The sequence below is a fragment of the Lynx canadensis genome, chromosome A2, assembly GCF_007474595.2.
Source record: "Lynx canadensis isolate LIC74 chromosome A2, mLynCan4.pri.v2, whole genome shotgun sequence".
Taxonomy (NCBI): Eukaryota; Metazoa; Chordata; class Mammalia; order Carnivora; family Felidae; genus Lynx; species Lynx canadensis.
The window spans coordinates 16,085,186-16,110,486 of NC_044304.2; the positions used below are offsets into that span (position 1 = coordinate 16,085,186).

Sequence of the window (25,301 nt, forward strand, 5' to 3'; positions counted from 1 at the left end):
GTGGCCCGCCTGCCCCTTAGCCTGCTGACTACCGTAGGGCTTTGCTCCCGGGGCACTGCAATTGATCAGATGGAAAGGTTTTCAGGAATGATTTTTTGAAGATTAAAATTTTAAGCAGCCCCCCCCCCCCCCCCCCCCACCCCGGACCATTCAGCAAATGCTCTTCTCTATAAGATCCGCTTCGGAAAGACGGCACAGGAGGTAGGTGAGGTTTCTCCTCAGAGAAAGAGTGATGGTAACCAGCAGAGCCTCTGGGAGCAGAAGGCCACTTGAAGGTGGGTTGGAATTTGGGGAACATTTTGATGGCTCCGTGACACAGACAGATAACACAATTAAAAAGTGTCGTGATGAAATCCTATGGGGGGCTTAAAACTGTTGGGAAATTCTAGGTGACAGTGAAAGCAAGTCAGGACATTCTAACTTTTGCCAGGACCCGCTGTCTTGGGTGACACTCAGGCTGCCCGTTCAGTGCCCCAATCTCTGCGAAGACAGCAAATCACACCCGCTACGCTTTTGGCGCCCAAAGGGCAAGGGCTCTGAACCTGAGGCCCACCGGGTCTGAGCCGACCCCACGCCTACCTCCGCACGGAGGCAGGGCTCTGGCTCCCTGGGGCGTTGATGGAGGTCACTGAGGCGGCTTGGGAGCTCAGGGCGCAGTCACCTCACACGATTCATCCCAGCAAGTACTCTGCCTTGCCCCCCACCCAACCCCCCTCCCCCCGTCACCATCCACCTCTGCCAGGGAGGGAGGAGGAACCGGTCAGCTTCTGTAGACCCTTAGGGGGATCTGAAGGGTTGGGAGAGGCTCACAGGTTCTGGAACAAAGTCCATAAATGCAGATCTGGTCGTTGTGTTTCTTGGGAAGAAGCCAAATTCTCTTAGGAAGGCCCGAGGGAAACTCTCGTCAGAGGCCCCAGGGAGGGCCATGGGGACCCGGGGAGTTGCTGAGGTGGTGACAGGATTAAGCAGGGCTTAGGGGTCACAGAGTCCCACCCCAAAGTTGGCAGAAGGGGAGAGCGCAGCCCCGAGGGGGGAAACATGGCCAGCACAAAGCACAAGTAAGCCCCTCAGGAAAGGCTCCCCTTGAAAGGACAGGCCCCCCGGGGCTGCGGAGGCTCCGGAGGGTTCTGGCCACAGTCAAGAAGAAAGATGACGATTTCTGTGGCGCAAAACTCAAGAGCATCTTCATTGAACAACTCTGAACACAGCAGCTCTTGGACCCTCCCCCAAGGGCGCTCTGCCCTGATGTCATGCGTCCCCTTGGTCTCCACTTCTCCTGAGGGCAGACGGAGGGAGGAAGAAGCGGCCTCCGGGCGGGCCTGCCCTGGAAACACCGCTCACAGGAGCCACATGGAGCCCAAGGACACCAGCAGGATGTGGCCAGTGACCGGGCTCAGGAAGGCAGCGCTGGCCCTGCTGATGAACCTCATGTCACCGATCTGCTTCTGGATCCAGTAGGTGAAGTGGGGGGTGCTGGTATAGATGCTTGGGAAGCGTCGCCGGTTGCAGCGAAAGCTCCAGCTCACCACCCCCACCTGGATCCAGGAGTTGTTCACCTGACACACGAGGGGGCTGCCAGAGTTAGCCTGTGGAGGGGAGGGGGGAGACGTGAGGGAGGCGGCAGGAGGGGAGAGCCTCGCTGCAGGCCCTGCCGAAATTCACACCTTCCTGGGCCATAGGCTTAGCATGAGCTGCGTTAGGCAAGTGCTGTCCCTGGTCACATGGCTATGAGCCTGCTCTGTGGCACGGAAGCTCGGCACCGGGGCCCCGGCTCAGTTCCACACTGGCCTCTCTCTCCCTTCTCCTGCGACCTCTCTGACCAGAACCCCCGGGTCCTCTACCTCTGTCCTTCCTTAACTCGTGGGAGGCCTCCAAGGTGTTGCCCTTGACCACCTTCTTTCCTATACTCCTGCTTGCAGAGTGAGCGGTTTGAAATGCAAACCAGCCCCCTCCTTGTTGTGCAAAGCATTCTAAAGTTGATATGGAAGGACACTGGGCCATGAATTCCATGACAGGTCTGAGAAAAAAGAGCAAACTGGAGAGTCTGGCTGGTGGTAGATTTGACCTAGCAGAGAGTTAGATATATTTCAAAGCTGTGATTACAGAAACTGTGGCACTGGCATAAAAATAGGAAAATTGACCAATCATGCAATGGAGAGCCAACCTGATGTCTGCATGTGAGGAGATGTGGCACATGTTCCAGAAAGTTCTGGGAAAGGTGGTCTCTTGTAATGGTGGGAAAACTGATGAAGAAAAATGAACTTGGGTCTTGCCTGCCATAATACAAAACCTCAGAGGAATCAAAACCCTCAATGTGAAAAGTTAAAAAGGTAAAGCTCATTAAAAACATGTAGGATCATGACTTTGACTTAAGATGAAGCATATGGTTTTTTTTAATTTTTTTTAACATTTATTCATTTTTGAGAGTGAAAGAGACAGAGCATGAGTGGGGGAGGGGCAGAGAGAGAGGGAGACACGGAATCCGAAGCAGGCTCCAGGCTCTGAGCTGTCGGCACAGAGCCCGACGCGGGGCTCGAACTCACGGACCGTGAGATCATGACCTGAGCCAAGGTCGGACGCTTAACCAACTGAGCCACCCGGCACCCCGAAGCATATGTTTTAAAACAAAACTCGGGGTGCCTGGGTGGCTCAGTCGGTTAAGCATCTGACTTCGGCTCAAGTCATGATCTCACGGTCCGTGAGTTTGAGCCCTGCGTCGGGCTCTGTGCCGACAGCTCAGAGCCTGGAGCCTGCTTCGGATTCCGTGTCTCCCTCTCTCTCTGCCCCTCCCCCACTCATTCTCTCTCTCTCTCTCTCTCTCTCTCTCTCTCTCTCTCTCTCAAAAATAAACATTTTTTAAAAATTACATAAGACTCAAAACCCACAAACTTGAAGAAGGGAGATGTGTTGGGCTTAAGTACATCAAATTTATGACTGTTCAGTGAAGGACACCATATCTCATTGAAGATAGATGATGAATTAAGATAGGGCATTTATTCGGTCTAAAACCAACTAGAGGTCAATATTTAGTATATGTAAGGACACCCTGAACAGTAACAAACAGAGAAAGAGACTTGGGAGACTTCTGGGGAAGGTGATGGGAGTAGGAGGATCCTGGGCTCACGTCGTCCCATGGATACACCTAGAGAACACCCACATCAGAGTAAATAAACCAGAAAATGACCCAAAGCCTGGCAGAACAGACTCACCACAGCTAAATGCAGAGAAAAGGTCACCTTGAAGAGGGTAGGAAGGGTGGACAGCCAATCAGGAGCCAAACTGACCTGCAATACTGTCTATGGGAGGAAGGGATGCCACAGGTGCAGGGCAGGGAGAGGAGCAGACCCCACACCAGGCACCCCAGGCATAGGGGATCCCCACTGGGAAAATGAATCATCCTCATACATTTGGCTTTGAAAACTAGAGGGGCCTAACTTTGTTGGTTCTTGCAAGCAGTAGAGCTTAATAGAACTTTAAAAATCAGGGGCGCCTGGGTGGCGCAGTCGGTTAAGCGTCCGACTTCAGCCAGGTCACGATCTCACGGTCCGTGAGTTCGAGCCCCGCATCGGGCTCTGGGCTGATGGCTCAGAGCCTGGAGCCTGCTTCCGATTCTGTGTCTCCCTCTCTCTCTGCCCCTCCCCCGTTCATGCTCTGTCTCTCTCTGTCCCAAAAATAAATAAACGTTGAAAAAAAAAATTAAAAAAAAAAAAAAAAGAACTTTAAAAATCAGTGGCTCAGCTCTGGGAGAGCCAGAGGGTAATAGGAAACTGAGTCTTTGCTCTTAAAGAGATGGCATAACAAACAGCCAGGGAGATGCAGCACAGAAGGAGCAGCTTAAAAAACACCTAGGGTATATGAAAAGGAGACGTACTTACTAATCTCACAGTGTGTGCTGGAGGGGCAGGGATCTTTGGGAGACTTCTCCAGGAACAAAAGGGCTGGCAGGTGCCGCCTGCCTCTCCTACCCCCCAGCCTAGATATACAGACACCTGCAGGAACCAGCTCATTGAGAACACTCTCCACCTAGTTTGCAAACCCCTGCATTCACCCCTGCATTCTCCTATGGACACGCCCCCTCTATCCCAGCTGGCCTCAGCAGTTTTCCCAGGCAGCCACAGCTCATCCTCCTGCAGTGACGAGCACAGGCCTTGCCGGCATTGGGCACCCCACATCACATTCTCCTACAGACACACTCCCTCCAACACGCCCTTGGCAGGAGACAATCCAAAGCAGTGCCACAGCCTAGCAGGGTGCCAGTACCACTCCAAGGTGACTCCTGCCCCAGGGAGAGGGGAAGATAACCACACATACCAGTCCATCAGCGGTCCCAGCAGTGGACTGAGGGCAGACATCTGATCTGACAGCAGGCCCCACCCACTGATGAAAGTTTTCAGGGGATGACACAGGGAAAATACCCAGCGATTCAGTGCTACCACAGTTCTTGCGAACGCCTGGACTGACTCAACTTAAGCTGAAGGCAGCCCCAGACTGACCCACTAACAACACAGAGACCAAACCCTACCCACAACAGGCAAAGAGGGCCATTGCAGGTGACTGGACTGAAGGCAAACATGGCTCAGCCACAACAGTCGGGTGCACACAACACACATAGGGGACACCCCTGAAGTGCCAGGTTCTGGTGAACAGGGGATATTGCAGTGCAGGGCACAACAGGACCTCTTCTTCATAAGTTTGCTACTTTCAAGAACAGGAGACACAGCTGACTTTCCTAACACAAAGAAACAGACACAGAGAGTTAGACAAAATGAGGAAACAGAGGAATATGTCCCAAGTGAAAGAACAGGAGGACAAAATCACAGCAAGGGAGCTACACAAAATAGAGATAATATGTCTGATAGAGAATTCAAAGTAATGGTCATAAAGATACTCATTGGACTTGACAAAAGATTGGAGGACCCCAGTGACCCCCTCAACAAAGAGACAGAAAACAAAAAAGAATCCATCAGAGATAAAAAAAAAGCTCAAATAAATGGAATTAAAAATACATTAGAGGGAATTAATAGTAGACTAGAGGAAGCAGAAGAATGGATCAGTGACCTGGAGTACAGAATTATGGAAAGCAATCAAGCTGAACAGGAGAGAGAAAAATATAAGTGGCCAACAGACACATGAAAAGATGCTCAACATCACTCATCATCAGGGAAATACAAATCAAAACCACATTGAGATACCACCTCACACCAGTCAGAGTGGCTAAAGTTAACGACTCAGGAAACAACAGATGGTGATGAGGATGTGGAGAAAATGGAACCCTCTTGCATTGTTGGTGGGCATGCAAACTGGTGCAGTCACTCTGGAAAACAGTGTGGAGGTTCCTCAAAAAATTAAAAATAGAATTACCCTACAACCCAACGATAGCACCACTAGGAATCTATCCAAAGGATACAGGAATGCTGATTCACAGGGGAACATGCACCCCAATGTTTATAGCAGCGCTATCAACAATAGCCAAATTATGGAAAGAGCCCAAATGTCCATCAACTAATGAATGATGTGGTATCAGGGCCCCTGGGTGGCTCAGTCGGTTGAGCAACCAACTTCGGCTCAGGTCATGATCACGTGGATCATGAGTTCAAGCCCCATGTCAGGCTCTGTGCTGACAGCTCGAAGCCTGGAGCCTGCTTCGGATTCTGTGTCTCCCTCTCTCTCTACCCGTTCCCTGCTCGTGCACTGTCTCTATACCTCTCAAAAATAAGTAAACATTAAGAAAAAAGAAGAAGATGTGGTATATACATACAATGGACTACCACTAGGCAATGAAAAAGAATTAAATCTTGCCGTTTGCAACATCATGAATGGAACTGGAGGGTGTTATGCTAAGTGAAATAAGTCAGTCAGAGAAAGACAAATATCATATGATTTCACTCACATGTGGAAGTTGAGAAACTTAACAGAAGACCATGAGGGAAGGGAAAGAAAAAACTAGTTACCAACAGAGAGGGAGGCAAACCATCAGAGACTCTTAAATACAGAGAACAAACTGAAGGTTGATGGGGGTGGACCACCAAGCCAGCCCTATACGAAATGTTAAAGGGGATGTTTTAAGTGGAAAGGAAAGACCATAAGCGGGAGTAAGAAAAGTAGGAACCACAAAAGCAGTAAAAACTATATCTATAAAAATCAGTCAAGGGACTCACAAAATAAAAGGATGTAAAGTATGACACCATCTACCTAAAATGTGGGGTGGTAGCGGGGAGAAGAAGAAAGAATGGGTTCAAACTTAGGTAACCATCAACTTCATATAGACTGCTATATGCAGAAGATGTTATATACAACTCTAATGGCAAACACACATCAAAAACTGGTCATAGATATGCAAAAAACAAAAAGAAAGGAAGCCAAGCATATCTAAAAGCCAGCAAACTGTGAGAGAAGAGAGTAAGAGAAGAAAAAAATCAGAGAACTACAAAAATCATAAAACAAGTTAACGAAATGGCAACACATACACAGCTACCACTAATTACTTAGAATGTAAATGGGATAAATGCTCTGTCACATTCAGTGACGGAACAGACAAAAAAAACAAGAGCCATCTGTATACTGCCTACAAGAGACTCATTTCAGATTGAAAGATGCATGCAGATTGAAAGTGAGGGGATGGGGAAGCAGTGATCATGCATATAGAATTCGGGGAAAATGGGGCACCTGGGTGGCTCAGTCAGTTGAGCGTCTGACTCTTGGTTTCAGCTCAGGTCATGATTTCATGGTTTGTGAGATTGAGCCCCACGTCAAGCTCCACGGCACTGGTGTGGAGCCTGCTTGGGATTCTCTCACTCCCTTTCTCCTGCCTGGCTTGTGCACATGCCCTCTCATGCTCTCTCTCTCTCTCTCTCTCTCTCTCTCAAAATAAATAAACTTAAAAAAAAAGAGTTGAAAAAAAAAAAAAAGCTGAGGTAGAAAAAGAGTTGAGGGAGACACAAGAGTGTCCACTCCAGTTGCCAGCTCCCTGACAGTTTGGCAAAGCAGGAAACCCCTCATCCCCCAGGAGCACTGGAGGAGGGAGATGTGGGCGAACTTGGCAAGGTTTAAATCAAATTGATTTTTAAATCGAGACTTGTAATCAGACAGGGCGTATAGTAACTAAAAGTGACTGAAAACTGTATACCCTGCCCCAAATGATGTTTGGGGGAGGGAAGAAGCTTTGACATAGGACATGTGGAGGGGAGTGACTTGAAAAAATAAAACCATTTCATGTGGATTCTCTAACAAATTGAGACTCCTCAGCAAACAAATACGGGAGGGGATATGTAGCACAATATCATTTATGCAAGTTAAAATACACATTCAGCAACACTATGCATTTTTCAGAGATGCAGACATCTTTAAAGAGATGTAAGAAAGAGATTTGAGTAGGTGCCTTTGCAGGGCAAGAATATGAAAGATGAAGGGGAAAATCAAGACACTGATAATCAAGCTAATGATAAGGTGAGGGCCGTTCCCCGAGAGAGATTTACTGGACTCTGGGAGCTCAGAGAAAAAGAGAACTCAGAATAGTGGAGAGAGAGAGAAATCTCAAAAATGGACATTCTCTTACCACAATGAAATAAAACCAGAGCCCATAACAAAATGGGAACTACCCCATCAAAGGAAAAGTTAATTTTCAAAAATGTTCAAGTAAAAACAGAATTAAAATCCACGATTGTTGTGTAGGGCAAAAAGAATACCACATGTGGCAAAGTCCGGGGGATAGGGGCCTGAACTGCACACGGAAGAGTCCCAGTCTAAATATTTTTACCAAACAAGAGAGAATGAAACTAAGTTATTCATTATTATCATCAATTATGTATCCCTGCACATTCAGCTCAAGACACTTGAAAAGGAATTAATAAAGAGAAAAAGGAGAACATCCATGCATTAGAAAGCAGAAAATCATAGCCTTGAGAAGTTAAATCAAGAGGTCATTCTTCAAAAACAACAAAATAGGGGGAGGGCGGGTGGCTCAGTCGGTTGAGCGTCTGACTTCGGCTCAGGTCATGATCTTGCGGTCTGTGAGTTCGAGCCCCGCGTTGGGCTCTGTGCTGACAGCTCAGAGCCTGGAGCCTGCTTCAGATTCTGAGTCTCCCTCTCTCTCTGCCTCTCCCCTGCTCACGCTCTGACTCTCTCTCAAAAAATAAACACTAAAAAAAATTTTTTTAAACAACAAAATTGATTAGCACCTTGTAAATTTTTCCAAGAAAAACAGAAAGAGAAGGAGATGCAAATACTTTGTGGCATGAGTAGAAAAGAGGCTAGAACTGCATCCAGGGAAAATACACTCCCTCAGAATCTGAAGAATGTAACTTCCTCTTTACGTATTTAAATTCTGGATGAAATGAGTAATTTCTAAGAAAATGCAAATCATGTAAGTCCAATAACCATGGGCAAAACAACTTGAAATACTGTCCACAAACTACCCCTCAAAGGAAAACAGGCCCACGTGGTTTCCTGGGTAACTTCTCCCCGGCATTCAAGGAGCAGGTAATTTATGTTTTTCAAATGTTCCAGAACATGGACTAATATTTTTCAAGGGAAGCGTAGTCTTGATTCTATGCCTTGATACAGGGGGTGCCTTTCTCAACACGCCTTTAAAAGGAGCCCAGCCTCACCGGAGGAAGAAGACAAAACACAAAGGCCGTGTGGGTCGTGCTGTGTGGATGGTGCCCCACGGGACACTCCCTTCCCAGGCCAGTACCCTTCCTGGGCCCTGCACCCACACTGTCCTGTGCCTGGCCCAGGGCCCAGCACGGGGTGTCTGTTGGATGAAGGAACAAATGAAACACGTTCTAAAACAAGACATTATAAATCTGAATCCGACCTATGAAGGAAAAAAAAGTACACCATGAGCGGGGAGGGCGATCCTGCACGCAGGGGACACAGATCTGAGGGAATCTGTTCATGCAGCTGACTCAGCACATCCCATCAGAGCATGGAGTCATCCTGACAGCTACAGAAAACACATTTTAGGAAGCAGGGCATTCATTCCTGGAGTAAAAATGCCATAGCGGAACAGGAAGGAGTGGCTCTCTCCCTGAAAGACGATATGCCAGATGAGCACCACGCTTCACGGTCAAGTGTGAGAAGCGCGTCCAAGAAGGTCGGCAACAAGAAAAAACACAGCTCCATTCCAGGTCGTTCAGAGGAGAAGTGCTCAAGGCAATGAAAAAAGTAAATATCGTGGAAATAAAAGAGGCAACATCATTGCTAATGGCAGCTCATAGGAGTGTAGGCCTGGAAAGCCCCAGAGAGTCAACTAAAAACTCTTAGGTAGAACAGAAGAGCTCAGCTCACCCTTTTCAACAAGAGGATGAGTCTGGGGATGGAAGTGAAGAAAGTGAAAATGAAAGGAAGGTCTCATCCTGCTGAGGAGGAAGCTGAAGATGCCAATGAACTCTGGGTGTTCATATATTAATATTAAATGTTAAATATGAGAATGGAAAATGCAAGGTGACCGGTAGCAGACTGAAATTGAGACATGACAAATTGCAAACCAACAGCAGAAAGGTGGAGTGGAAAACAAAATCAACCCAAAAGGCAAGGTGGGGGAACAAAACGCAACATTCTTTTTGGTAAATGGATTAAAGGATATTCTCCAGATGTACCAACAAAAACAGCATCCAGGTTTATGCTGTTGAACAAGAAACAAACTTAAAACAAAATGGCATATGGGATGCCTGGGTGGCTCAGTCGGTTGAGCATCCAACTCTATTTTATTTTTATTTTTTTTAATGTTGATTTATTTTTGAAGAGAGAGAGAGAGAGATGGAGCATGAACGGGGGAGGGGCAGAGAGAGAGGGAGACACAGAATCTGTGTCAGCACAGAGCCCGAGAACCCGATGTGGGGCTTGAACTCACAAACCGTGAGATCGTGACCTGAGCCGAAGTTGGATGCTTAACTGACTGAGCCACCCAGGCGCCCCAAGAGTGTGCGACTCTTGATCTCAGGGTTGTGAGTTGGAGCCCCACAGTGAGTATAGAGACCACTTAAAAATAAAACCTTAAAAAAAAAAAAAAGAAAAAAGAAATGCCCCCTTTATTATATCCTACATTCCCATCTTGTTTTGGTCTGTTTCTGCCTCTTGCAGTCTCATTCCTTTGCCAACACCACTCTTAAATTATTGTAGCTTTTGAATTCTTGTTTTTCTTTTGTATGTGGTAAGGCAAGTCCTCCTTCATTATCCTCCTTTTAAAGAATTTGCCTGGCTGTTCTCCCACGTTCACTCCAACTGAACAATTTTAGAATAATGTCAAAAAGAAAATCATGTGGCAATGTTGGTGGAAATTAATAGATTAACTTAGGGAAAATAGACTATTTTGTTCTATTTCTTTCTGTCTAGAGTGAGGGGTTTACAGCTTTCTCCATATAGTTACTGCCTGATGCTGCTTAAGTTTATGCTTATGTGTTTTGTATCTCTGCTGTGAGCAATATGTTTTCTTTCATTATATTTTCTGCTTAAATATATATACATTTATATATACATATTTATATATATACATTATATATTTTTCTATATATTTATGTATATACATACTATATATATATGTATATATATACACAAGGTAAATATATTATAAGGTAATATATATTACACAATATATATGTATATGTATATACAAATACATGTATATATATACAAGGTAAATATATATATATTTAAATATATATTTACATATGTATATATACAAGGTAAATATATATATATTTAAATATATATATATTTACAATATGTATATATACAAGGTAAATATATATATTTAAATATATATATATTTACAATATGTATATATACAAGGTAAATATATATATATTTAAATATATATATTTACAATATGTATATATACAAGGTAAATATATATATTTACAAATGTGTGTGTGTGTATATATATATATATATATATATAGTGTGTGTGTGTGTGTGTGTGTGTGTGTATGTGTGTGTGTGTGTGTATTTACCTTGTAACAATCATCCTTTCTGGATCTAGTTGATTCTCTTTAATTTTGTAGGTCCAGAGACCATCATCTATAAACAGTAATCAATTTACCTCCTTCTTTTCAACATGTGTACTTCTTATTTTTCTTGTCTACTACAGTGTAAGAACTATATTTCAGAACAATTAGTCTGTCTTCCAGGAGACACTGTGCCTTTTTTTAAAAAAAGGAACTTTGTTTTATATTTGAGAGAGAGAGAGCAAGTGCGAGCCAGGGAGAAGGGCAGAGGGAGAAAGAGAATTCCAGGCAGGCTCCACACTCAGGGCTCAATGCAGGGCCTGATACAGGGCTCAATCCCACGACCCTGAGCTGAAATCAAGAGTTGGATGCTCGGGGCACCTGGGTGGCTCAGTCGGTTGAGCATCTGACTTCGGCTCAGGTCATGATCTCATGGTTTGTGAGTTCGAGACCCATATCGGGCTCTTAGGCTCTGTGCTGACACAGATTCTGTGTCTCCCTCTCTCTCTGCCCCTCCCTGCTCACGCTCTGTCCCCCATTCACGCTCTGTCTCCCTTTCTCTCTCAAAAATAAATACGCATTAAAAATTAAAAAATAAAAAAAAATAGTCGCACACTCTTCTGAGCCTGCCAGGCTCCCCTAAAGGGTGCATTTCTATTCATTGCCCCAAAACACATTAAAAGCATTCAATAAAAGATAATTTACATAACTGGCTATGTTTAGAGAAAAATAAAATGGATGCCTTCTCTCGACCTTCCAGATGAAGCAAAATTAAAATATTTAAAGAAAAGAATTGAGAACATGTATGAGTGAATAATTTATCTTAGGGTGGGAAAGGTACTTCTAGGCCTAGCACAAAAATCACTATCATCAAGGGAAATAATGATAAAATTTTAAATGACTCTACGGAAAAAAAAATCCACACTGAAAAAAGGCAAATGATGGGCAAATAGGGCAAAATATTGTGAACCATGTTATAAATGGTTAAAATTTCCAGTTCCCAAAGTTTTTAATAACTTTTTTATTTTGAAATAATTTGAGACCCACAGAGAAGTTGCAAGTATAATATTTTTACCCAGATTTACTAATTGTTCATGTTGTACCATATTTGTTTTATAATCTTTCCCCATACGTGTATGTGTATATGTATGTATGTATGTGTGTGTGTGTGTATAGATACACACATATATATATACACCATTTTAAATTAAGTTGAAAAGACATGATGCTCCTTCCTGATAATTACTATAGCATATAATATCCAGAATGTTTACAAATCAATAAAAACAAAAGTAGTTTAATAGAAAATCATGAGCCAATGGCAGGGAAAAGTGTAAATGGTACACTGAACACAGCAAGCATCTTTATCTAGACTCCCTTTGTCATTTTACAATTGATTTAGAAGGTGAGTTCTTTCTCTGACCCTGGGTAAACACTTGGGCAGAACCAGAAGGTTTTGCTCCCTGTGATTAATGTAATCATAGGCGCTATGAGGACACTGTCACATAAACATATCTCAGTTCAGAAATCAGAATATGCGTTCCCACACAATAATTACAACGCCAGACTTGATTTAAAGTAAGAACTTTTCCCCACTGCTGTCTAAGGCTTTTGGACGCCTGGGAAGGAGGAAGCCAGATCCGCTCCCCTCTCCCCCCCTCCCTTCCTGCTCCTTCCCTTCAGCAACCGCTCCAACCCCATCTTGCTAACCTGTTTCCTGAACCTGCCAAAGTTAAAGCTGGAGGGTGGGGAAGCAAGAAAACCAGCTTATCCCCCAGGTACTTCCTGCTCTCTGGGTCTTGAGCAGATTGACAGCTGACTCTGCCCCTGAGTGGGCACATATCACACTCCCTGAATGATCTTGCTGAAACCCCTCCCAGGAGATCTGACACCCCACCCCCATCCCTTAAAGGGGGAAGGGTGAGCACACAGGAGCAGCTCTTTCCAGAGAAATCCTCCTCATAAAATCACCTCCCACTCTACTCTCTTGACCCTTTGGTATGTACACATAGTGGAATGTCACACAACTATCTTTGAACCCTGATACATACTGTATTTTGACGACTTCACTGAAACTTCCTATTTAATATCCTGTTGCACTGGCATTTTACAAAATTGCTCGATTTCATGGAAATTAAAGCAAAAATAAAAGTTTTAGTCTCCCAGAGGAACAAAAGTTAAAATAAAAATAATGCCTAATGCTGATGATGATGTAGAGAAAAGGGCACTCATATACTGTTGGTATTAGTGTAAATGGGTCAAAATATTTGAGGAGGCTAATTTGTCTGTATCTCTTAAAATGTTAAATGTGCATACAACTGCTCTTGTAATTACACTTCTAAAAATTTATTTTAGAGAAATACTTGAACAAATGTGCAAAGATCTATGAACAAAGATTTTTACTCTAGCATGGCAGAAAAATATTGAAATGAGTTCAGATGTCTATCAGTAGAATGGTTAAATAGATCATGACACAGCAATATGAAAGAATTACTATTCAGTATTCGACGAGAATGGAAGGCATTTATATAGATAGTCCAAGACAGTCCAAGATCTATTTCAAGTGAAAGTAAAAAAGTTGAATAAAATTATAATACAATCTTTCATTAAAAATAAAAACTAGAGTGGCGCCTGGGTGGCTCAGTTGGCTAAGCGTCCAGCTTCATTCGGGTCATGATCTCACGGTTTGTGGGTTTGAGTCCCGTGTTGGCCTCTGTGCTTACAGCTCAGAGCCTGGAGCCTACTTCAGATTCTGTGTGTGTGTGTGTGTGTGTGTGTGTGTGTGTCTTTGCCCCTCCCCCGCTTGCTCTCTGTCTCTGTCTCTCTCAAAAATAAATATTAAAAAAGTTAGAAATAAATAAAAACTAGAAAACAACCCTAAAACTTATTTAGGGTTTCATATGTGTATAGAAAAGAAATGTTAAGGATAGAAGCTAAATAACTTAGGGTGGAAATTTCTGGAGAGTTTGATTATAGGAGAGTCTCATTTTCTAATTTTTGCATTTATGTACTACTTTTTAAAGGCAGTGCATCCATTTCCTTTCAAATCACACTATGTGTATATATTCTTAAGTAAGGTAGTGATAATTGAATCACAGTACAGAATTTAAGAGATGAAACTAACGTTTAATTAAAAGATAAGTTTTGGGCACCTGGGTGGCTCAGTTAAGCGTCTAACTCTCGATTTCAGCTCAGGTCATGATCATAAGATCAAGTCCCGTGCCAGGCTCTGCACAGGCAGTGTGGAGCCTACTTGGGATTCTCTCTCTCCCTCTCTGTCCCTTTCTCTCTCTCGCTCTCTCTCAAAATAAATACAATTTTTTTAAAAAGATGGTTTTATGGTTTTAAATACTTCAAATGCAAAACTAGAAAGGGTAAATCCTTTTGTTCAAGAAGACAGAAAAAGAAAACCAAATCAAGCCCAAGGGAAGCAGAAGAAAAATTAATAGAAATAGATAATAATGAAATAAATGTTTAAAACTTAACTGCATACCAGGCTGCCAGGCAAGTTACAACATATTCCATATAACTGGTATCGCCATAGAGCCTATTTTATGACCACAGAGAAACTGGGTTGGAAATCATTAACAAAACAAATAAGTACACATGTATTTGAAAATCAAAAAAACACACTTCTAAATAAGTCATGGGTCAAAATGAAATAAGAATGGGAATTATAGAAAATATTTAGAGCCGGATAACAGTAAAAATGCTACATATTAAAATATGTGGCATTAGGTTAAAGCATTTGCTAAGAGGGGAATTTGTAGCCTTAAATACTTTTATTAGAAAAGAAAAAAGTAAGGGGCGCCTGCGTGGCTCCGTCAGTTAAGTGTGAGGCTCTTGATTTTGGCTCAGGTCATGGTCTCAAGGTCTGTGAGTTCGAGCCCGGCATAGGGCTCCATGCTGACAGTGCAGAGTCAGCTTGGGATTCTCTCTCTCCTTCTCTCTCTGCCCCTCCCCCACTCACACGTGCTCTCTTTCTCTCAAAATAAGCTTAAAAGAAAATTAAAAAGTCCAAAACTACATTGGATGTCTTCTTTATCTATTCATCTATGGATGGACACTTGGGCTGCTTCCGTATCTCGGCTATTGTAAATAATCCTGCAATAAACATAGGGAGGCATATGTCTTTTCAAATTAGTGTTTTCACTATCTTCAGATAAATGCCCAGCAGGAGAATTAATGAATCATAGAGTAGTTCTATTTTTAACTTCTTGAGGAAACTCCATACTTATTTCCACAGTGGCTGCACCAGTTTGCATTCCCACCAATGGTGCAAGAGGGTTCCGCTTTCTCCACATCCTTGCCAACACCTGTTGTTTCTTATGTTGTTGATTTTAGCCATTCTGACACGTGTGAGGCGGTATCTCATCGTGGTTTTGACTTGTATTTCCCTGATGATGAGTGATGTTGAGCATCTTTTCATGTGTCTGTTAGCCATCTGTAAGTCTTCTTTGGAAAAAATGTCTATTCAGGTCTTCTGCTCATTTTTTAAATCAGACTGAGTTTTTTGGAGGGTTTTTTTGGGTGGGTTTTTGGTTTTGGTTTTTGGTGTTGAGTTGTATGAGTTCTTTACATATTTTGGATACCAACCCTTTCTCAAAAATATCATTTGCAAATACCTTCTCACATTCAGTAGGTTGCCTTATCATTTTGTTGATGTTTTCCTTTGCTGTGAGAAGCTTTTTTAGTTTGATGTAGTCCCAATTGCCTTAATTTTGTTTTGCTTTTGTTGGCTTTGCCTGAGGGGGCAGATTCAACAACAAATTGCTATGACTGATGTGCAAGAGTTTACTGCCTATGTTTTCTTTTAGGAGTTTTATGGCTTGGGGTCTTACCTTTAGATCTTTAATCCATTTGGGGCTCATTTTTGTGTATGTTGTAAGAAAGTGGTCAAGTTTCATTCTTTTGCATGTAGCTGTTTGGTTTTCCCAACATTATTTATTGAAGGGACAGTCTTCCCCATGGTATATTCTTGCCTCCTTTGATTAACTATTGATTTGTATCTATTTTTGTTTCAGTACCATATTCTTTTGATTACTCTAGCTTTGTAGTATAGCCTGAAATCTGGGATTGTGATACCTCCAGTTTTTTCTTCTTTCTCAAGACTGCTTTGTCCATTCTGGATCTTTTGTGGTTTTATACAAATTTTAGTATTTTTTATTCTAATTCTGCAAAAATTACTATTGGTATTTTGATAGGGATTGCATCAGATCTGTAGATTGCTTTGGATAGTATGGACAGTTTAATGATTAATTCTCCCAGTCCATGAGCATGGTATATCTTTCCATTTATTTGTGTTATTTTCAGTTTCTTTCATCAGTGTCTTATAGTTTTCAGAGTATAAGTCTTTTACCTTTGGTTAAATCTATTCCTAGGTATTTTATTCTTTTTGATGCAATGATAAATGGAGCTGTTCTCTTAATTTCCTTCTGCTACTTCATTTTTAGTGTATAGAAATGCAACATATTTCTTTAATTTTGTATCCTGTAACTTTACTGAATTTCTTTATTAGCTCTAATAGTTTTTTGATGGAGTCTTTAGGAGTTTCTATATGTAGTATCATATCATCTACATATAGTGACAGTTTTACTTTTTCCTTACTAATTTGGATGCCTTTTATTTCTTTTGTTTGTCTGATTGCTGTGGCTAATCTTCAGTACTCTGTTGCATAAAAGCAGCAAGATAAAGTAAAAACCAGGTGAAATTTTTAAAAATAAAAAATAAATAAATAAAACTGGCAAGTGAACATCCTTGTTGTTCCTGACCTTAGAGGAAAAGCTTTCTGCTTCTCACCACTATGATGTGCTGTGGGTTTGTCATATATGGTCTCTATTATGTTAAGGTATCTTCCCTCTATACACACTTTGCTAAGAGTTTTTACCATGAATGGATGTTGAATTTTGTCAAATGCTTTTTCTACATCTGTTGAGATGATCATATAATTTTTATCCTTCATTCATTAATGTGATATATCATGTTGATTGATTTGCAGATACTGAACCATGTTTGCATCCCTGGAACAAATCCACTTGATCAGGTGAATGATCCTTTTCCTGTATTATTGAATTCAGTTTGCTAATATTTTGTTAAGGATTTTTGCTTCTATTTTCATCAGGGCTATTGGTCTGTAATTTTCTTTTTTTATAGTGTCTTTGTCTGGTTTTAGTATCAGGGTAGTGCTGGCCTTGTAGAATAAATTTGGAACCGTTCTTTCCTCCTCAACTTTTTGGAATACTTTAAGAAAGATAGCTATTAACTCTTCTTTAAATGTTTGATAGAATTCATCTGTGAAGCCATCTGGTTCTGGACTTTTGTTTGTTGGGAGTTTTTTGATTACTGATTCACTTTCACTACTAGTAATCAGCCTGTTCCAATTTTTTTTTTCTTCCTGACTCATTCTTGGAAGATTGTATGTTTCTAGGAATTTATCCATTTTCTTTGTATTTCTGTGGTGTTGGTTGAACTTCTCTTTCATTTCTGATTTTATTTGAGTCTTCTCTCATTTCCTTGATAAGTCTAGCTAAAGTTTATCAATTTTACATTTTCAAAGAGCCAGCTCTTAGTTTCATTGATCTTTTCTATTGTTTCTTCAGTCTCTATTTTATTTATATCACTCCAATATTTATTATTTCCTTCTACTTTGTTCTTATTCCTTCCTTTGTTCTTATTCTCGTTCCTTCAGGTGTAAAATTAGATCGTCTCAGATTTTGTTTCTTGATGTAGGCCTGCATTACTATAAACTTGCCTCTTAGAACTGCTTTTTAAAGCATTCCCAATTTTGTTTATTTTTTTTGGAAAAACTGCTCATTACTTTCAGTGTTATGTTATTGTTTATTCTGGTCTCTATTTATTTCTGATTTTTTTATCTCCTTCCTCTACTAAATCTCAGCTGTTTCTTCTTTTTCTGGTTCCTTGTGGTGTAATGTTGTTTATTTGAAATTTTCCTCTTTATACGAGCATTTATAGCATAAATTTTACTCTAACATCTGCTTTTGCTGCATCCCACAGGTTTTGGAATATTGTATTTTCCTTTCTTTTGAGACATATTTTAATTTGCCATTTTATTTCTTATTTGGCCCATTGCTTGTGCAGTAGTGTGTTAATATTTACATATTAAATATTTAATATACACATTGTAGATTTTCCAGCTTCGTTTTACCGTTGTTGATCTTTAGTTTTATACCACTGTGGTTGGAAACTATCCTTGGTATGATTTCAGTCTTCTTAAATTTGTAATATTTATTATGTCTCTTTTTGTGGGATTTAACCAGAGGATTCTTCTATGTGTACTTGAGGAAAATGTGTATTCTATTTTTGTTGGGTGGAATGTTTTATATTTATCTTTTAGAACCATATATTCTGAAATATGCTTCAAGTAGAAAAAATGTTCTTGTTGGAAAAAAGCGGTAACTTTAACTGAGGGTATTCATTTAAAATAAAACATGTCAGAGGGGAGGTGGGTGGGGGGTGGGTGGAACAGATAAAGGGGATTAAGAGTACACTTATCATAATGAGCACTGAGTCATGATGTATGAAATGGTTGAATCACTATATTGTACACCTGAAACTAATATAACACTGTATGTTAACTATACTGGAATTAAAATTAAACACTTAATAATAAATTTTTTAAAAAACTGCTTTTGCTGCATCTCAAAGATTTTGAACCATTGTATTTCCATTTTCACTTGTCTCGAGGTATTTTTTAATTTCCTCTTTGATTTCTTCATTGACCTGTTATTTATTTGGTAGCGTGTTGTTTAGCCTCCACGTTTCTGTTTTCTCCAGTTCTGGTTTTGTTTTTGTTTTTTTTCTTGTCACTGATCTCTAGTTTCATACTGTTATGGTCAGAAAAGATGCTTGATAGGGTTTCAGTCTTCTTGAATTCACTGAAACTTGCTTTGTGGCCTAACATGTGATCAAGCTCTCCTGGAGAATGTTGTATGTGCACATGAAAAGGAAGTGTATGCTGCTGTCTTTTGTTTTTTGATGGAATGTTCCATATGTATATTTTTTTCTGTATATTAAGTCCATCTGGTCTTGACTTCAATAAAATCTAAACTGCTGCTCAGCAAAGGACAGTGTAAACATAATGAAAAGATAAATTAAAAAACCGGGACAAGATATTGGCCATATACACAAGGAACACAGAACCAAGATCCAAAATATAAAATATAATAAAAAGAAAAAGGCAAACAATATAAAATGTGCAGAACAGCTGAGTAAGTGATTCATAGAAGAAGAATCACGAATGGAGAATGCACACAGGAAGCGACGCATAGCTGCACTGGTCACTGGGGACACACGCTGCAACCACAACGGGATACTATTGCTCTGTTTCTCATCTAACAGGATGGAAAACGTATTATAGTCTGACAATACCAAAAATGTTGCCAACAATATGGAACAGAATTCTCAAACACTGATGTAAGAATATGGATTAACACGATCCCTTTGGAAAACAATTGGCAATAACAATTTTAATTTTTTTAATGTTTTATTTATTTTTTTGAGAGAGACAGGGACAGAATGCAAGTAGGTTAGGGGCAGAGAGAGAGGGAGACACAGAATCCAAAGCAGGCTCTAGGCTCCGAGCTGTCAGCACAGAGCCTGATGCGGGGCTCGAACCCACAAGCCGTGAGATCATGACCTGAGCCGAAGTCAGACGCTCAGCCGACTGAGCCACTCAGGCGCCCCTTAATATTTTTTTTCTATTGAGAGAGAGACAGCAGGGAATGGGCAGAGAGAGAGAGAGAGAGAGAGAATCCCAAGCAGGCTCCATGTTGTCAGCACAGAGCCTGATGTGGGGATCGAACTCATGAACCATGAGATCATGATCTGAGCTGAATCAAGAGTCAGATGCTCCACCAACTGAGCCCTCCAGCGCCCCAGCAAAAACTATTAAAGATGAAGGCATGCACAGCCTATGACCCCCCAGTTCCCTGCAGGACACACCCTGTCGAGAAATTCTGGAACACGTAAATAGGGAGATGTGTGTAAGAATATTCAGAGCAGCGGTTTGTGATATGAAAAAAACCCTGAAAACCACCTCAATGCTATAAACAATAGAGTGTATAAATTGTGCCATGGTCACAAGAGAATATCCTAGCTCGAGATGTCAATTAATGAATGAGAGCTGCACTTTTCAATAGGGATAAATCTCAAAAACAATGTTGAACCGAAGATGCAAGAGACAGACACACGCTTACGGAACGATGCCATTTATGAAAACCAGTTCTGCCAGCACCGGGCCCCCATCTGGGCATGTGACTGATGTTCAGAAATGTCCAAGAGACCTGAAGAGCATTGCCATTATTACCATTATTGTGGACAGGCACAAGGAGTTTTCCACCCTATTTTACAGACTTGGAAACTGAAGGCCGAGGAAAGGAGACCTTCCTCAGGTCACCCAGTGCCGTGTGAGAAGGAAGACGCGATCCCTGAAAGTCCCCTGCCTCCCCTGGGCCACACACCCCGCACCTGACAAGAGTCTATGCCCAATTCTGAGGAGGCACACAGCATGTCCTTCCCAATGAACTTCTGTTTCTTCAAGAAGAGAAACTGGTACTGCTGACGGCAGATACCTTTGCTAACGATCCTGACAGCCACCTCCTGAAGACTGTAGGGGCTACTTGAGGTTTCTGAAGAGACAGAGAGAGAGACAGAGAGAGACAGAGAGATCCTGCCTCATCATCCCTTCAACTATTTGACACATCTCCATCTTGAAGTTGTCCACATTCACCAGGGTTGTGAGACAGGGCTACTGTCCCGGGATGGTGATTTATAAAGGCCCCATCCCACAGCCTGACTTTTGAAACACCCAAACTCCTTAGAAAGACCAAGCAAAAGCCGCCCAGGGGGCTCAGAGCAGCATCTAAGCCCTGAATGAGGACCAGGAGAGACTACTGCAATAGTTCAGGTTTCAACAAGGGTGAAACCCTGCTCCACGGCTACCTGCCAAGGTGTCAAGACCCAGGAGCCCAAAATGTGCCAGCCCCTGGAGGGCAGGATCCCACAAACACTCCTCGATTCTAGGGCTCTAGGGTGGCACCAACCAGGGATTATTGGTGCCTTGAGGTAACAAGTATGTATGATGGCTGTCTGGTGCCTCAACACTTCCTGAGATCATGGCCCATGTGCCACTTGTAGACAGGGAATCCCATTAGTGGCCCAGGATTAATTTCCCTGCCATGCTGCAAGGTGAGGGGTTGGCACTGGATTTAACTCTGGGAACTGAGGCCCACGTAGCCCATGTGTGTCCTTTACACTAGAGCACTATGGATCTCTTCCTATCAGCAAAGGTCAGGATAGTGTGTAGCAAGCGTAAGTGCTCGGGAATGTTCGCTGAGGGACTAAACGAGTGAAGAAGGGAATGAACAAACGAGGCCACGTCAGAGCTGTGTTCCGAAGAGGCTGCAGTCTTGGGACCTCTGCCTGCCTTTACTCACCTTGTTCATTTTTATGTCCCCACCCGATCACCCAGCACATGGTCCCGAGCGAGAGCTTGAATTTGGTGTTGGGTAGGCAGACAGGCTGGATGAGGGGGGACCAGGAGATGGGGTCCCTGAGCTTCAGGAGGGCAATGTCCTGGGATAGGAGGTTGTGGAAATCCTCGTGGATCACGATGCGAGTGAGCAGGAGCCAAGTGCCGTTTTCTGAGACCTGCTGGACTCCCACCCTCACGGAGTACTTTTTGGGGTCCTTGGATCTACAGGGCCATAGGTAGGAGGCAGATTGCCAGCAGTGAGGCCATACGTGGTTGCAGACACACAGACTGAGCACAGGGTAACCCAGCCAGGCCCCTACTCCCAGATCCCCAGATCTACCGGGCACCACCCCCCACGCCAGAAAGCAAAGCCCCTGGGAACGGCTGGCCACCCCAACTGACCTCTCTAGGCAGTGCGCGGCCGTGAGGACCCACTGAGGGTGGATGAGGGAGCCGCTGCAGATGTACGCGCCCAGAAACAGGATGCTCACCTGCCATGGCCACTTGCCTACCTCTACCAGCTTCCCCTTCACCATCTTGCAGGCGATGTTGGTGTGACCACAGGCCTGGAACCAGGGCTCTAAGGAAAAAGGTAGCAAGGGGGCCATGCCAGGCCCGTGCAGACTCTCAAGACCACTGCACACGGCAGCAGACTATCGAGGAAGAGAGAGCCCCATTCTGGCCACCACACGTGGGGAAGGGCTTCGCATACAGCCCTGCAAATGACAAAGGCCTAGAGGCAGCAGATGCCCCACATGTTAAAGCAGTCCCCCACACAATGGGAACTGGACGGCCACCGCCCCCAGGGTTTCTCTCTGCCCGCTCGTTTACACAAGCAGATGGCTAGGGGAGTGAAGGAGGAGACTCATCCAAGGAGCGAGTTGCCAGTCAAGGGATAAGTGATGGGGCACAAGTGAGCAGGACGGCTTACGGCTGTGGTCAGAAAGCAATGGACAGTGATGTCGCCTGGTACAACTCCAGCGCCTGCCTTCGCAGGTCACCTCCTCGAGGTGTGCTCTCTGTGACCATATGAGAAAGTGAGTAGAGATGCTTGTCAACCCCCTCCTTGCCCCGCTCCACCCCCAACAGTAGGAGTGGGAGAAGAGGGAGCTGCGCTGAACTGGTTTAAGACTGAGATCTTGAACTGGACCATCTCGGACTGGTATTTAATAACTGAACATCCATCGAGGACAGGAGAGGGAGAGCTTCTGCAGCAAAGGTTGGAGACCAAGATTAAAGACAAATAAAAAGGGTTTTTTGTATCTAGCCTGCTGTCAAGGTTGGACTGGCCAAGAAGCTGCTAACATGCAGTCACAGATCCTCATGGAGGCAAAGCTAGACATGTGTTTACGACGTCAGAAGCTGGCATGATTCCAGAAAGTCTGTTTCCCTCAGCAGCTCAGTGTGCAATGCCAAGCAGGGCATCAGGGACTCAGCAGCAGTAACCAAGGCCTGTCCTTGCCTAGGGAGGGTCCATGACGGCGGTGGAGGGGTCCACTGATAAACAGACCAGGTTAATAGCCTATGATGACCCCAACACATTAGTGGAAACATCTGGTGTGCCCTGCCTCACAGAAACCCCCCCCCACACACACACACACACCATTGATGTTTTGGCTCATTCTGCCATGTCCCAGGGCTCCTGGTACCATCAGGTGTAGATGGTCAGCTCCCTTGCCACAGACTTCCGCGGCTAAATACCTTTACCCTCAACCAGGGTCTTCCCCACGGGCCCCCACATCTCCACTGAGTTTTGTCCTGCCTTGCTTTCTCAAGGCTCCACTCTTGCCCATGTCCCTATCCAATGGCTTGCTGTCCTATTTTCCATTTCCCCCCAAGGGGGAGCCGCATTTCCAGCTCTTCTCACATGCTGTGGTAGGTCCGTGGCTACCTTGTGATTCGGATTACAGCCTGCCCCGATGGGGGCTGTTCCACTTTGGGAGGGAAGAGGAGTTCCAGCGGCTTGCCCTCTCCTTTCTCACAAAGCTGAGGGCCCCATGGAGCCAGGGTCCTGCAGAATGAGCCTCACCACCTAAAAAGTGACAGTCCTAGGGGGCGGGGTTGGGCTTCACCGCCACACTCCGCACCCTCAGTGTGTTCCCCAGGCTCGGGGAACAACACTCCTCAGAGCTCACATCCAAAACACAGACTCCCACCTCCTTACAAAGGATTTGCAGGATTCAGCCTGGAGATGCCAGCACCAAGGACAGCGGTTCAGTCAGAGGGGAGCCATGATGGATTGTTTGGGGGTGTGAGGTGTCGCGGATCAACCTCGCCATAGACACGGCATCACCATCACACACACAGGGAACACTCAGTGGCTAGAGTCTACTGAAAACCAGTATTGAACCCTGGCTCCACAAGCCACCTAAGTCCCCTGGGCCTTGGTTTCCCGTTGTGAAATGGAGACACTGGTAAAGGCCACCTCACAGGGTGTTGAGACCTTACAGAGGGTGAACAGTCACTCATACCTCACACATTGTCATCCTAAGTCCTGGTTCTCCTAGATTGCACCTCCCAAACAAGCTCATCTGATCCCCGTCTGTTAGCTTGTTCCCCGATTTCTAACAAGACTCTTCCCTCGTGTTCATGGTCACCCTTGCCAACTGGAAGTGCTTCGACACTATCTGGGCCCCTAAGTTGTTACACTGTGCAGTCTGGTGAGGATGTGCCCATCAGGATATGGGCAAATTCAGGAAGGAGGACAGAACCCAGGCAAAGACACCCCCTCCCCTGCCCCTCTCCCATGTCCCAAAAGCCCTACCTTCTGAAAAGAGGGAATTTCCAAGTTTGGCAGAAGAAAATGGAGATGTGAGGCTCTGAAGATCTCCTGGCCCACATGCCATGGCTAGCAGGTGCCTGACCTACACTGGCCCTCATAATAGGATATGGGGGCAGGGTGGGGCAGAGCATCTCTACTGTGTGAGAATTCTAGAACTCACGGTTTGTTTATTCACGGTAGCAGGGACTGGGTCTCTGCCCCAGGGTTTGGGGCTCACTCAGCTAGGGCAGCGGCAGGATCCTGAGAAGGAGACAGTGCGGTCATGGCAAGGTCCCGCTGGGGCCACAACAGAGGCTGCTGCTAGGCACCTCCCTGGAATGATGCCTCTGGTACCCTGAGCCCATGACAGCACCTGCCATCTGGCCCACAGCAGTACCCCCCAGGCTCAGCCTTGGTCTTGATGCCACCCCTCTATGCCCAATCCTGAGCCCATGACAGCACCTGTGGACCCCAGTGCCCAGTCCAATCTCCTTCATGAAACCCTCTTCAGGGCACCCGGGAGGTGTGGAAACTGAGGCACTGAGAAGGAGATGGCTAGTTCCTGCTGTGGGTGACTGAATAGAACTGGAGTTTTCCTTTTTCCCACAGGTTCTGCATTTTCAAGAAAACAGCTCCTGGGTAGAGGGAGGCCCAGTGTTTGGGGCCGTGGAACGTGGCTTTCTAAGAGGAAGCAGCTTGTAAGCCTGGGTCTTCATGAGTCATCAGAATAAATGACTTGGGTCCCCTTCCCACCACCCCACTGAGGTCCCTCCCCAGGGCTCCCATGCTCCTCACACTGTCCTTTAGGACCACTCCCTTCTGCCGCACCCCATCACCACTACTGTCGAGGACTCAGGGTAACGAAGCTGCTCCCAACACTGCTGGGGGAGGGGGATGGTCCAGGCCACTGCTGTCCCCACTCTGGGATCATTTAGTAAAGCAAAGTATGTGCCCCACAACCTGCATGTCCCCTTCTGCCTGTGTGCCCTCCAAACAGGCATGCACAGATACAGCAGGAAAGATCCAAGAGACGGCTCACGGCAGTGCTGCTGGATAGAGCCCCAACCGGAAGCTACCCGACAGCCATCAAAGGTGAGATGGA

General features: G+C 44.2%; 1 protein-coding gene across 1 annotated transcript; it reads right to left on the reverse strand.

Annotated features, from left to right (window-relative positions):
- Nucleotides 1–1,337: 1,337 nt before the first annotated feature.
- On the reverse strand, nucleotides 1,338–24,284 carry LOC115499945 (putative serine protease 46). Its single transcript, XM_030294234.1, has 5 exons — nucleotides 24,203–24,284; nucleotides 21,841–22,018; nucleotides 21,401–21,660; nucleotides 20,433–20,593; nucleotides 1,338–1,586 (listed from the first exon to the last, which is right to left on the reverse strand). Exons 1-5 carry the CDS (start codon nucleotides 24,282–24,284, stop codon nucleotides 1,338–1,340), a joined length of 930 nt encoding a protein of 309 aa, XP_030150094.1.
- Between the last annotated feature and the right edge of the window lie 1,017 nt (nucleotides 24,285–25,301).

What these genes read in the sequence shown, in the direction of transcription:
- LOC115499945 (XM_030294234.1), bottom strand. Translation starts at nt 24,284, where the DNA reads ATGGCATGTGGGCCAGGAGATCTTCAGAGCCTCACATCTCCATTTTCT. An exon ending in GGGACATAAAAATGAACAAG is followed by an intron (nt 20,594 to 21,400) that starts GTGAGTAAAGGC and finishes CTGTCTCTTCAG; the next exon opens with AAACCTCAAGTAGCCCCTAC. An exon ending in TGGGCATAGACTCTTGTCAG is followed by an intron (nt 1,587 to 20,432) that starts GTGCGGGGTGTG and finishes TCCCCTCCACAG; the next exon opens with GCTAACTCTGGCAGCCCCCT.